The sequence below is a fragment of the Glycine soja genome, chromosome 16 (assembly GCF_004193775.1).
Source record: "Glycine soja cultivar W05 chromosome 16, ASM419377v2, whole genome shotgun sequence".
In the NCBI taxonomy this organism is placed as follows: Eukaryota; Viridiplantae; Streptophyta; class Magnoliopsida; order Fabales; family Fabaceae; genus Glycine; species Glycine soja.
Window position 1 is genome coordinate 30,281,682 of NC_041017.1, and position 13,634 is coordinate 30,295,315.

At 32.6% G+C, this 13,634-nt stretch overlaps 1 protein-coding gene across 2 annotated transcripts; it reads left to right on the forward strand.

Annotated features, from left to right (window-relative positions):
* Window positions 1–902: 902 nt before the first annotated feature.
* LOC114390901 (UPF0496 protein At2g18630-like) lies at window positions 903–2,987 on the forward strand. Of its 2 annotated transcripts, none has more exons than XM_028351828.1 (2): window positions 903–1,274; window positions 1,381–2,987. In XM_028351828.1, the coding sequence occupies exon 2, from the start codon at window positions 1,577–1,579 to the stop codon at window positions 2,705–2,707; it is 1,131 nt and encodes a 376-aa protein (XP_028207629.1). In that variant the 5' UTR covers window positions 903–1,274; window positions 1,381–1,576; the 3' UTR covers window positions 2,708–2,987. The 2 variants fall into 2 exon arrangements, with proteins under 2 accessions (XP_028207629.1, XP_028207630.1); XM_028351829.1 differs by having other exon boundaries at window positions 1,445–2,987.
* The last annotated feature ends 10,647 nt before the right edge of the window (window positions 2,988–13,634 follow it).

The window sequence follows — 13,634 nt, forward strand, 5'->3', positions numbered from 1 at the left end:
GTGCTTGAATTAATACACGAAAATATTATGATAATGAAATATGAATTCATACAATTTTTCAACTTTAAATAAGCTTATTTATATTTATATTTTGTATTTAAAAACTTTAAATGAAATATAAATTTTCAAATGACCATTACTAATCACAAGGTAAAGTGAGTTGTTATTGAGTAAAGCTAAAGAAAGAAGTTATCTTTTGTTATTTTTTCAAAGAAACATAAAAGGGGATAAAAAACTTGTTTTAAAACTTAAAATATGCTTAAAATTATATAATAAAAAATTTAATTAAAATATACTAATAAAATTAAAAATATTATTTTTTTAGTGTATAATAATAATAATGAAATTTGAACATGAGATTTCATACAAATTATCTCAACATTTCTCAACTAAATCGATCTTAATAGGTTAAATTCTTATTTAGCTATAAATTATTATATAATTCAAAGAATTTAATTGAAATGTATTAAATGTATGAGGGGTTTTTTATACTATTGTTTAGTTATCAATTGTAGTAAATTTATTATCTTTTGAAATAATTAATTACAAATTTATATTTAGAATAATTTTTAATTAATTGGTTATGTAAACTTTTTTATCTTAACAATAAATAAAAATTTAAATTTAATTAATAATAATTAAATAATATAATAGTAATTTTAAAAATCACATTTAAAGTAATTTTAAATTACTTGATAATATAAAAATCTTTGCAATAATAATATTAATATATTAAAATTAAAGTCTAATAAAAACACTAATTTAGTCAAACTCACATGATATTCTTTTCAGTCAATTTTATACTCAATATTTTGAAAAATAGTAATGAATTCATTATTCTGCACCCAAAAAAGAAAACCAATATATTAAAAAAGAGGAAGTATTAAAAACAAAAATACCCATATTCATAATTTTATCTTCAATTGTCCCCCAAAAACACTTCTGCCACACAACACAACACTGCATAAGATTCAAAGACCATGCCGTTTCATTCTGGATTTCCTTCCTCCTTCCCTTGTTTGCTTTGACTTTCTCCATCAAAGTTTGCAACTTTGCAAGCCACTGAAGCAACCTTGGTTCTCAATCCAAGACACAATCTTCACATCTAAATAGCACTTCTTCCTCTTCAAAATCAAAGCTTGAGTTGAAGCAATAAGTTTCTGAAGAGTATCACAATTTTTCCTCAATTGGGCATCAGTCTCTATTTCTGCTCTTGGGGGAAGGAATCAGAATGAGTGGCACCAACTTAGTCTTAAACTTCAGCTGAATCTCAGGTAACCAACCATAAAAATTGCAACTTTCATTTGGGTGTTCATAGTTTGTAGTCAATTCAACTGGATCTAACCTAAGTCAACGCATCTTTTTTTCTCATTCCTCTAGCTATCCATGAATCCAGTTGAGCACAATCTTGTTAAATTCTGAAATTTACTAATTTTGGGCACAGTTGCTGAGGCTTAGGACTAATTGTGATTGATTGGTGTGAAAAGGAGGAAAGGAAAGAGTGACTTTTTTTTTAATATTTTGGATCCTAAATTTTAGAAGCTGCATTTGATCTTTGTATTTCGGAGCTATCAAGATGGGAGGGCAATCCAGCAAGATGTTTAGTGTTGAATCCCCAACACCAATTAAAATGGGTACTCATTCTCTGTATGCTGCTGACTTGAGCTCCTATGAAGCTGCATGTGTTAAAGATCCAAACTTGCAATCCTTTGATGTGAGCATTCAGGAGCATACCAATAGGGTGATTAGTTCCCTAGCTCATGGGGTTGAGGTTAGATCCTTATCTTTTGATTCACTGAGAGAAATGACTGATAGTCTTCTTGAGATGAACCAGGAAGTAGTCAAAGTTATTTTGGATTGCAAGAAAGATATATGGGGCAACTCAGAATTGTTCTCCTTGGTGAATGATTACTTTAATAATAGCCTCCAAACATTGGAGTTCTGTAACTCACTTGAGAAATGCTTGAGGAGGGCACGCGAAAACCAGATGATAGTCAAGTCAGTGGTTACCTACTTTGAGGAAGAGGGGCAAAATGGGGCTGACGGGGTGACTTATGTGAAGACATTGCAAGAGCTTAAGAAGTTTAAGGATGCCAGGGACCCCTTTACTGAAGAGTTTTATTTGTTGTTTCAATCAGTTTACGCGCAGCAGGCATCAATGTTGCAGAAATTGCAAATCAGGAAGAGAAAGCTCGATAAGAAATTGAAATCCCTCAAGACATGGAAGAGAGTGTCAAATGTCATTTTTGTGGCTGCTTTTGTTTCTGTGTTGATTTTCTCAGTTGTGGCGGCTTCTGTTGCGGCGCCACCGGTTGTGACAGCCTTGGCTGCTGCATTGGCTGTTCCTATAGGGTCAGTAGGAAAATGGTGCAACTCTCTCTTCAAGCGCTATGAGAAAGCTCTAAAGGGACAGCGGGAAGTGATCAGCTCAATGCAGATTGGTACTTTCATTTCATTGAAGGACTTAGACAACATTCGAGTGCTTGTCAACAAATTGGAGGGAGTTCTAGAATCATTATTGCAGAATGCTGATTTTGCCATTAAAAATGAGGATGTTATGAAGTTTGCAATCGACGAGATTAAGAAAAAAATAGAAGCATTTTCAGAGACTATGGAGAATTTAAGTACTCATGCGGATAAATGCTGTCGACAGATAAGGAGAGCAAGGACTGTGGTTATACAAAATATAATTAAAAAACCTGAGTGAGATCCCTTTGGAATGTTTCATTGATTACTTACACTTTCTCTTGCTGGCATCTTCCTTTGCTTCAAATAGGTAGAATACTTCAGTAAGCTGCTTGCTTATAAAGATAAATGAATATAGAACTTGGGCAGAACATTGCTGTACTTTCTATGTATAGATATTTGGATTACAGATGATTACAAATATGTCTGTTGCTTAGTTGTTTCTGCTTACTCTTTTGCCTGATGCAATTGAACATCATTGGCTAAATAATAATAAAATCATGGCAAGCTCACAGAACAAAGTATAGGACTGTTGATTATGAACGAAGTGTAAGTGCAGCCTTACTTTAAGGTTGGGATAAATCTAACGGAGCAGCTTCATGATTAGGAGATGGATAAGCTGTGAAGTGCGAACACCTCTCTTGTTTGAAGTGTCGTTGTATTGGACATGTTTTTAATACCGACACTTATTCAACACTGCTTATTATATGTTTGTTTTAAAAATTATTTTTTACTAGATTAAACACTTAAGTTATCACCTTGACACAATTAATACACTTAAAAATACACAAAAGGTTGATTTAAAAATATGAATATACTATCAATTTAAATATTTTGTTATATGTTTCTGATATTTCATTTAATCATAATATATTTGTTTGTGTATATGTGGTGTTTCTATGTTCTATATTTTAAACATTAGTCGTGTCTATCTGATGTTCGTGTCAGAATCTATGCTTTATAGTGGACAAGTATCAATTTCAAAAAGTTAGAGTATGAGATGAGAACAAAATGAAAATTTACCCCATAATTTGTTGATATATAGCAAACTAGTTTTGATTGTTTGATATCTACATTATCAAGTGTAGCTGTGCAACATGTAAATACTGTTTAGAGCAACCATTTGATTTTCAGTTTCTATTTCGGAATACGGATGTGGAATAACTGCTTGCTTGTATGATTATGATATATACAATTCTAGGGGTAAACTCTTGCATTAAGAGGATAGTTGTTATGGCTGACGGTTGTCAACACCAAAATTTGTATCATTATATTAGAAAAAGCTTAACTATTAATTTGATCTCTAAATTATTTTAAATTCATTAATTTGGTTCTCATATTTTTAAAGCTCCAATTTGGTGTTTCAATTCTTAAAAGTGCATCAATTTAGTCCTTTTTTCATTCAATTCTGTTGACGTTGTCAGGATTGCAAAAGGAAGCACTATTCACCATCATCGGACTGTCACTCCTTCCTCCTTAAACATCACCATAGCTGCCAACACCACCATACCCACCCAGATTTGGCAAACCACTATTCACCATCACCACGCACGGCTCTAACATTTTTGGGCTTGGTGGAGGTGGATTTGGTCGTTGTAATGGTGTTTGGCTCGTTAATGGTGGATTTTGTGATGGCGGAGGGTGGAGACATTGCGACAACTCATAGTTCTAGTGGTGCCATGGTTGCATGCATGTAGGTGAGGGAGATAGAGCGACGAGCAACATGGGTGTTTGGAGTGGAGGTGGTGCGTGGTGCAGAGCTGGTGGCTTGGGGTGTGCGGTTGAGGCTTAATGAGGTCGGTGGCATGCCGGATCTAGGATTAAATTTTAAAAATTGGAGAATTAAATTAAACCTTTTAAAAATCTGAGAACTAAATTAACACATTTAAAATGATTAGGGAACAAAATTAATAATTAACTCTTAAAATAAAATAAAAATGAACAAAACGGAAAATAAAAAAACTGTAACAAAAATATACTTCAATAAAAGCCCCAAATTTGAAATCCACTATCAAGTTAGACCAATTTCTTTTTTAAATCCTTTCGAACCTAAAATCCAACATTCATTTTTTCTCGTCACCCTACTTCACCTTCGATCAAAGCTTCTTCTAGTTTCCCTCCTTTTTTAGAGATTTTCGTCGTGCCACCACATGAAGAAATATCGCTTTCTATAACAGGGCAGTGGCCAGAAACTTTGGAATCGAATAAAATTATTAAAATATTTAATAAACGAGAAGGATGAGAGACAAAAAGAATGACAGTACTAGAAACTTTTGAAGAGAAAATATTGAAAGTTGAAGTTTAATGAAATTATATATAAAAAAATGAACTGTTATCATACTATGCTTCCTTTGCAATTATGTCTTGTTAATTACTTATGTTAACTTTTTATTTATTTCTTTTTCGATGTGAGGGAAATAATAGACACCACGAAGAAAGAAAACAAACTACTCTCAAATGAACAACACCTATAGCATCTACAAAAACTAGTGGTGATAACTGAACCTCCCATTGCCAATTCTTATAGGATTGAATCTTCCTAATGAGAAGAGCATGAGGATGAAATGCATTGTCATTATGCTGTATGAGCTGCAAAGCCATTTTAGAGTCGGACTCACAAATCAAACTTCTAATGCCTTTGTCCTCAGCAACCTTTAACCCATGATAAAGTGCAAATTGTTCAGCAATCTGTATGAATTTGGTTTATAGTAAACCAAGATGTCCAAGGTTTATCATTAAGATGAGCCATGGGATCCGGTTTCCACTATTCCAACCAGGAACTTGGAGTTTAAACTTGGATGTTTGTGTAGCCGATGACATGTTAATAGAGAAGAGGTGGAAAAAGATTGCCACATCACCCATGGAGGTCCAAACCAATCAAAATTAGTTTTCATCTTAACTCCACCAGAGCCACCAGACTCAACCCAGAATGCAAGGGCATTAGGTCATTTCCAACTAAGCTACAATGGGCGCAATTGGACAAGACTTGAGGAAGTGTGTCATTTCAGTGTACAATTTCAGTTTTCAAATTTCAACCTTGAGCACAAGATTGATTTTTAGAAGGGGTGTATTGTTAGGATACAAGGAGAAGAAAAAATTAGTTAAGATGGTTAGACTATTAATGAGCTAGTAAGTTAGTTAAAGGGTTGATTATATATATGTGTGTGTGTGCGTGTATATGTATATATATGTAAGGGAAGAAGGATATGACAGAGGCAGATTTGTATAAATTAAGCATTAATTCTTTGTGAAGGGAGAAATTATTTGTGAAGAAATTCTTTTACAATCAAGAAATTTCATCTTTCTTCTTTTCTTCTATTTTCTAATTTGGGTTCCTAATAGGAGGTGTGATTTCAACTAGCTATTTGTCCTTAACCCATTTACCAGTAACACATTAGAAAAATATGTGCATATAAGTTTTTGTTCAAATTAATGGTAAATTGGTCACCAGGGATATTATGCAGTGTAGTTATGGTTGTTAGCTTTAGCTATTTTTTACTTTGTGTTATAAGTTGGTAGCAGTTAGTTTTCTATTGATTAGATTCTGTTGGAGTCAATTATGCAGCAACTATGTAGCAGATAATGTGTATAAATAGATGACAATATGATTCACACAATAAGAGAAAATTTATTTTTCAGTCTTCACATATTCTGGTTTGTTAGAAGGGTCATGAGGAAATAATGATTGAATGTCTATCATCATTATAAAATGCTAATATTGTACTGTCGAATTCAATTGCTAAGTTTAAGGGCTGTTATCTGAAACCTCAAATAAAGCATAGACATAAAGCTTTTTGCTAGACTTATTACTTGGCCTTAACTGTCCAACTCTGTTCATCGATAGAAGATTTCTTCTTAAAGTATACATTAGTCGTTGATGTACCAGATGTATTTTTTACTTTATTCTTAGTTAGTGATAGTTAGTCACTAGTCTATTCAGACTAACTTTAAGGTAGACTTAGTTAATCAGTGTAGTAACTATGGTTAGGTGCTACTGTGTAACTATGAAGTGTGAACACCTCTCTTATTTGAAGTGTTGCCGTATCAGACACATTTTTGATACTGACACTAACATTGCCACTCAAGATTATTAGAATTGAGATCCAATACAAAAATATCCATATTCACAGGTTTCGAGTTTCATGTACATTAACCCCTGTAATTGCAAGTGCACAAGCACTAAAATCAAAGTGTGAAGGTTCAAAACCACTCCAACAGCCAGTTTCCTCCAAGCTGCTGCTTGAAGAGTAGTTAACTCTCTTGCCAGCCGACCTTATCCAAGTGTACTTGCACCACACACAATCTCTACAAATAGAACCAATTGATGCAATATCTCTTGGAGTGAAGCACACAAGTATCTTGAGAGACAATACCTCATCAGTTAATTGCAACATCTTAGGAATATTATATTACATTTACCAGTGGAAGAAGCTATGCAGGTTGCAAGAGAGAAAAGCCATATGAAAAGGAACATCTTCAATATTTTGTTGGAACTTATTTAGGATTTACAAATAGAATATTTTTAATTATGTATTTGGATATTATGTTGTCATATAAATATGGAAAAGGGAGAATCAGAATACTAGTTTTCAAAATCATTTGCACAATTTTTGCCAAACATACCTTGTAACCTTTCAAATTCCTTAAACTTTTTTACTGATATGATTGTAAACTTTAGGATGCTTATACATAAATAACTATTTTTGTATTACATGTATCAATGACCTTGCTATTATTAAAAAGGAAATGAAAAAAAAAATCAATTTTGTATTTAGAGGTTCATCGTATATATTTTCAATTAAAATTAAGATGGTCATATGCTTTACTATTTTATTAGAGATACAAAATATATGGTTATCTTTGGATTTCAACATGGTTAATTCAATAATCGCTTTTGGTGAAATTCCTTACTATTCTCCCAATGAAAAACTACTATTATTGTTTGTCTTAAGTATATAAAAGTGAAATCACTACTACAAAAAAACCTTCAACATCGGTTCTCGAGGATGTAACAATCCGCCTTGTCTCTACGATATCACCACTTTAAACCATGAAAAATTTCAAGTTTTAAAAGAAAACTCCATTAATTTGCTCATAAAAAAATGAAAGTAAGTTTTCCTTCTTTCCTCGATATACATCCGTTAAACATCGCACAAATACTCAAGTAAATACATATATATTAGTATAGTAACTCAGTACACAACATTCGTATAATGAAAATTAAACTTGTTCATACATATAATTCAAATATGTGATTTACATCTTTAATTCAACAAAAGAATCATGGAACCAACTATGGAGGAGTTGATTAACAAAACACAACTCTCTCCCAAAATAATCCCAACGTCATCACATCGGTTTGGCGACTGCTCAACAGAATCTCACTTCCTGCACCCTACTGCTGTCATTCTGCTCACACGAGCAAGGTTCGCGATCATCACAGGTATCAACCACACAATACAAAATTGCAAGAGTGAGTTCATTATAAAAGAACCAATGCTAAAACCAAATAATCACATTTAGCAAGAAAACATAAGCAAACATCATGAGCTTACACAACATTCATTATTCAACACTCACATTCAACAATTATTCATTAGACACATTCAACAATTATTCATTATCCATCCATGGATCCAATCAAGACTGCTTAGAATGATGCATGCACCTGACCTCAACTCTCAGATACAATGCGGTACGTACCGTATCCAATACCAAGGAAATAACCCTAAGCGTGTCTACACGACACCTCACTTAGGAAACCATGCAGTATTTGTCGAGGCCACCCAGTCGTGCACTGTAACTCTACCCCTAGTTGATCAACCTGGGGCCATAAGAAGTTCCCTACTAGGTGACACACCCCCTAGTACAAAGTATATACTGCCACAGTTTATACTATTTCCCATGTCATATGAGGTATGAAACATGGACACCATCAAGTATAATGACCATGGATGAATTAAAGCTCTTAAGCATCCCCTCAGAAATGCTTAGATTCTTTAACCACTTTAGTTTCCCACACAAGGGACGTCCGACAAGGTCAATGCACCCCCCATGGACATACACAACATACGACGTATGAATGTGGACACCATCAAGTACAATGACCATGGATGAATTAAAGCTCCTAAGCATTCCCTCGGAAATGCTTAGACTCTTTAACCACTCTATTTTCCCACACAAGGGACATCCAACAAGGCCAATGCACCTCCCCATGAACATACACAACATACACCTATCAATGCATTTCCAACATCATCAACATTCCATTTCAATGACATCACCAATAACCACAACAACCTCATTCCATATTGACATAACCATCAATAATAACATCAATTCATGTTGACACGATCACCATTAACAACATCATCTTAAATCAATATCATCGTAAATATCAACATCACCACATATCAATTAAAGTCACCAATAACAACATCAACAATAAGTCGCATTCCGCATATAAATATATTTTCCATGCCTGAGGTTCACACTCCCCAGGTCTTCAAACAACACAAGTTTAATAAACAATAATGTTATTCATCAACGATAGATATATCGCATCCCATTCGTTAAAAACGTAGTTTTCTTGAAAGAAAATCAGCATGCAACAGGGACAGACAGATATTCTTATAGCTAGGTTCCCTGACCCTAATTATGATGTCAAAACGGTAAATTTTATAATAACTCCCCTCACCTATCGTGAGCTCTCCGTCGGTTCCTCTTTGCGTTACTTAGAGGTCTCTCTCGTTCACGCTCGTTCGTCCAAACACAAGTCTCTATATGCCAAAACGAAGGAATTTTAGTATAGGTTTCAAAAACAAGGTCAAAGGCAACATTTGGGGTCAAATACCACTGTTAAAACATAAAAGGCTGAGGGGTATTTCGGGTTCTACAGAAAAGAAACATCTTTTTGAAATTTCGATCACGCCAATGCGACCAGGGTTCAGTGAATGCCGCAAAAATAACCTTCATGTTATAAAAAGATAACTTTTACATTGTCTCATTCTCTAGGGTTTTTCAAAGTAAGTGTAAAAACACCCTATTATAGTACCCAACACATAAGCAACACTAAGAGGAACTCAAACTAACTAGGAGAAGGTTTAGAAGTCAAGATTACCTCAGAGAAACTATGAAATGGAGGATTGAAGGATTTTCTCCACCGAATCCTCTTGGAGGATTCTGAGGATTCCGCTCCGATTATAGTATTCCTCTTGGTGTGGGGGTTCAACGGCAAGTAACGGCGGCTCATGGCGGCCACCGGTGGTCTTGGGTGGTGAAAAATGAGGTTTTAGGGTTTGGGTGGCGTTTTTGGAGAAGATGAGAGTGAAAATCATATTTTTCATGTTATGGACGTATTTATAACTTGCAAATTTTCCTTAGTGGGCCTATCACGCTAAGCCGAAGTCCACTTCTTGTGCTTAGCACAAGAATTTAGGCTTAGTGCAGCCCCATCTACACTAGGGCTCGCTTAGCGCAGCTTTGGACCGCTCAGCGCAATTCCCCTCGGTTGGAATTGCACTTAGCAGGAGACCAAATGTCGTTATTTGCAAAATCCCAACGGTTAGACTATTGAAACATATCTTAGAGAGATCCAGACAAAATTTGAAGATGATCCGACGGTTAACGAATCCAAGATCACGATTTTACTGAACTAGGTTTAGGCAAAAATCTAAAATCTCATAATTTCAACTTTGCTCAACAAAACTTCACATAACTGAACATTCACATCAATAAATTCACACATGACTAATTCAAGTTATATTTCAAATCATTCAAGTCAAACATATATTCAAACAACAAGCTAAACACAATCAAACATTGATTTATAATTAATAACATTCCAGGGTGTTACAGAGGACTTTTGACATCGATTCTAGCATCGGTTTAGAACCGATGTTAAATTGATAGTCGTTGAAAGTAGACAACTTTTGACGATAACTCAAAAACTGATGTTGAAAACATCTTTCTACATCGGTTGTAACCACAATTGATGTAAAAATTAAGTATATTTTTTTAATATTTATTTTGTTTCACAATGAACCCAACCTATATGTTCAAAACAAACTTAGACACTTTCTACAAAAATAAGTATTCCAAGAAAGCAAGCATATTTTTTTATTAGGAGTTTAAGTTTGTGATGATAAACTCCTTAAGTAGTTCGAAACATCGAGACAAGACAAATAAATAAGAACACTAAGACCTGAACTAAATTTCACATAAGTGTTATGACTAAGTGTATAAAAACACGCTTTCTACATATTAGTGTTATATACATAAATTAGAACAAGAAAACTAGGTAATGGGCCTACTAAGTGTATAAAGATGCTTAATTTTGAAGTTAAATGCAAAAAGAGGAATATATATATATACATATATATATATATATATACATATATATATATATATATATATATATATATATATATATATATATAAATGAGGTCAAGTAGGCGGTTCTGCCTTTGGCACCAAAGTCAAACAACGAAGATTGTCACCATTTATCCACACATCATGAAAATTTATCCCCAACCTCTTCAAAAATGGTTTTCCTAATACCCAAGAAGGTTCATGTTGCATGATGATGAACTTTCTCTAAAATTGAAGAAATTACATCACAAGGAATTAAGGCATAGACAATGTGTTGAAAATACAATAATTCAATCAACTATATATAGAAGATAGCACAAAGAAAGTGATAATGAGGTTACATAAATTTTCCTAATTAAACAAGAAAAACAAATGGAAAAGGACTGTTCTATCTCACATTAAAATTATATAGGAAGGTTCAATCATTCTTATGTTGACAACAAGGAATATAGCATCAAATAATGCTAAAAATAACATGTTTGAAGCACTTACGGAGTTAGAAGCTCTGTACAGAAAAGAGAACATAACATCGGTGACAATAGTGTACACCAAAGTTCCAAGCATGAGAACACTGAAAAATGCTGAAAATTATTCTCAAAGGCATGATAGATGAATTCTCTCTTCGTAGTGTTGTGTAAAGGGCCTCTCAGAGTCAATCAGAAGTCCATAACTAATTATGAAAGTCTAAAGATTATGTATAAAATCACACAACAAAGTAGACCATGAAATTGGATTCTATACATATCATCCATCGCCTTTTATTCATATATATATATATATATATATATATATATATATATATATATATATATATGTATGTATGTATGTATTGAAGTATTCAATACAGTAGAAATAGTTTAGACTTTGCACAAAATGGATAAACAATAATTTATAACACAATTAGCAATAGGAAGGAAAAATCTTGTATCATTTTTTTGACTTCTCAAATTGTCAATCAAACTCAAGAAATCTAACTATCCTCATACTAAATAAAGGAATAAAATCAATATATTCATTTTAGAATCAACAATAAGAAAAATGGTCAATATTTATAATAACTAATGAAAAATAAGATTTATTTAGAAGAATGACAACTAGAGTCTACAGTGACACCATTATCCACTGATCAATAAAATATATTAAATTTTAAAAAGAATGGAAAATATTGAGAAACATTGACTATATAGTAGTGCTTTTGTAGACATACTTGTTTGGATGTCGCAACAGAACATAATACATAGGATCCTGTGAAGATTCTTAAGATGACAACTTTAGAAATTGCACAATAATATAGACAAATATAGTGATGTTGAAGCAATTAAAAACTTACCAAAATGTGATAGACACTACTACAATTAAGCGTTTTAAAGACATTTACTGGACATTTTCCATGATGGTTTTGAACCGTCTTTGAAACCGTTGTCGTGTAAAGTTAACACTTTTCACGACGATTTGTAAACCATCTTAGAAGGTCGGATTCTACATTGATTTTATGAAAAATGATCTCATAATCTTTGATTTTTTCTTTAACTAACGTTAAAAAAACCACCATTCAAAGACGATTTTTGTTAGAAAACCGATGTTTATTTTTTAAAATGTTTATTTTGTTTTACAGTTAAAATTGACGCATTTTTTTCTTTCTAGTGCACAACATTGGACTTTAATACTAACCCTTCTATCTTAGTTGTTAGCTATGGAATGAGTATTTTAATACAAATCAATTTTTTCAAAGAAGTGTGTACAAAATTAAACAGATCCATTCAGAAATTATGCATATTACAATTTTATAAATATTCAAAAAAATATTTATAGCAAAACACAAGACCTTTACCATACAACAATTTATGCCTAAAACATAGTGCCTAAAATATTCATAAATTGATGTTTTAAAACATTAATTACAGTAATAATTAAATTGGTTGTTTTGGTATTTCACAATTAATAACAAGCTAAATTATTATGATAAAAAAATGATAGCATAATAATTAAACAAAAACATAAACATGATTAACCAAATGGGTTGGTGCAATGGTGTAAGACTCTGTTGCGTTCACATATATGAAAACGATCTATTTAGTAGGAGAATCCGTGTTTAATCTCTATTGTATGCAAATTCCCTTAGGCAACATAGATTTGTCTTTAACGGGGTGGTCTAATTGACCCCAAGTATAAATTAGGTTAAATAACCTCATCCTAAGTGGCCTAATAAAATTAGAACAACTATTTTATGAGTTTGATCCACTTTTTAATTTTTTTTATACACAAATCTTTGACTAATTATATACTCTTCCTATTATTTTTTACAAAGTACATATTTTTTTCAATTTATATACCTTTGGATTAGTTTTTTTTTCATTTGATTCTTTAAACAAAATAATCCAATTAAATTCAGATTAGTTAAATTAAAGGATAAAAATGCAATACAGTGAGGAACCCTATGTGTTACCAATCTAATAATTTGCCGCTACACCACTCATATAAGCAAGTTGTCATGATTTGGTTTGTTGAGAAAATGAGAAAAGGGAAAAATCTCATAACATAATGAGATTTTTTTTAATTAGACAAAGCCAAAGACACTTATAAGATAACTGGAATTGATATGAAGGTATAAAGGGGGAGAACTTCTCCCGACATTGGTCTAGTACAGGTTGAGGGTTTAGTTAGTTAAGGTAAATAATGTGTTTTAATGAATTAAAAAAGACTAAATCTAAAAGGTGGACATAAATTAAAATTAGCAAAAGACAATGAGAAGAATATATAATTACTCAAAGTTTTGTGTTGAAAAAAAACAAGTGGAT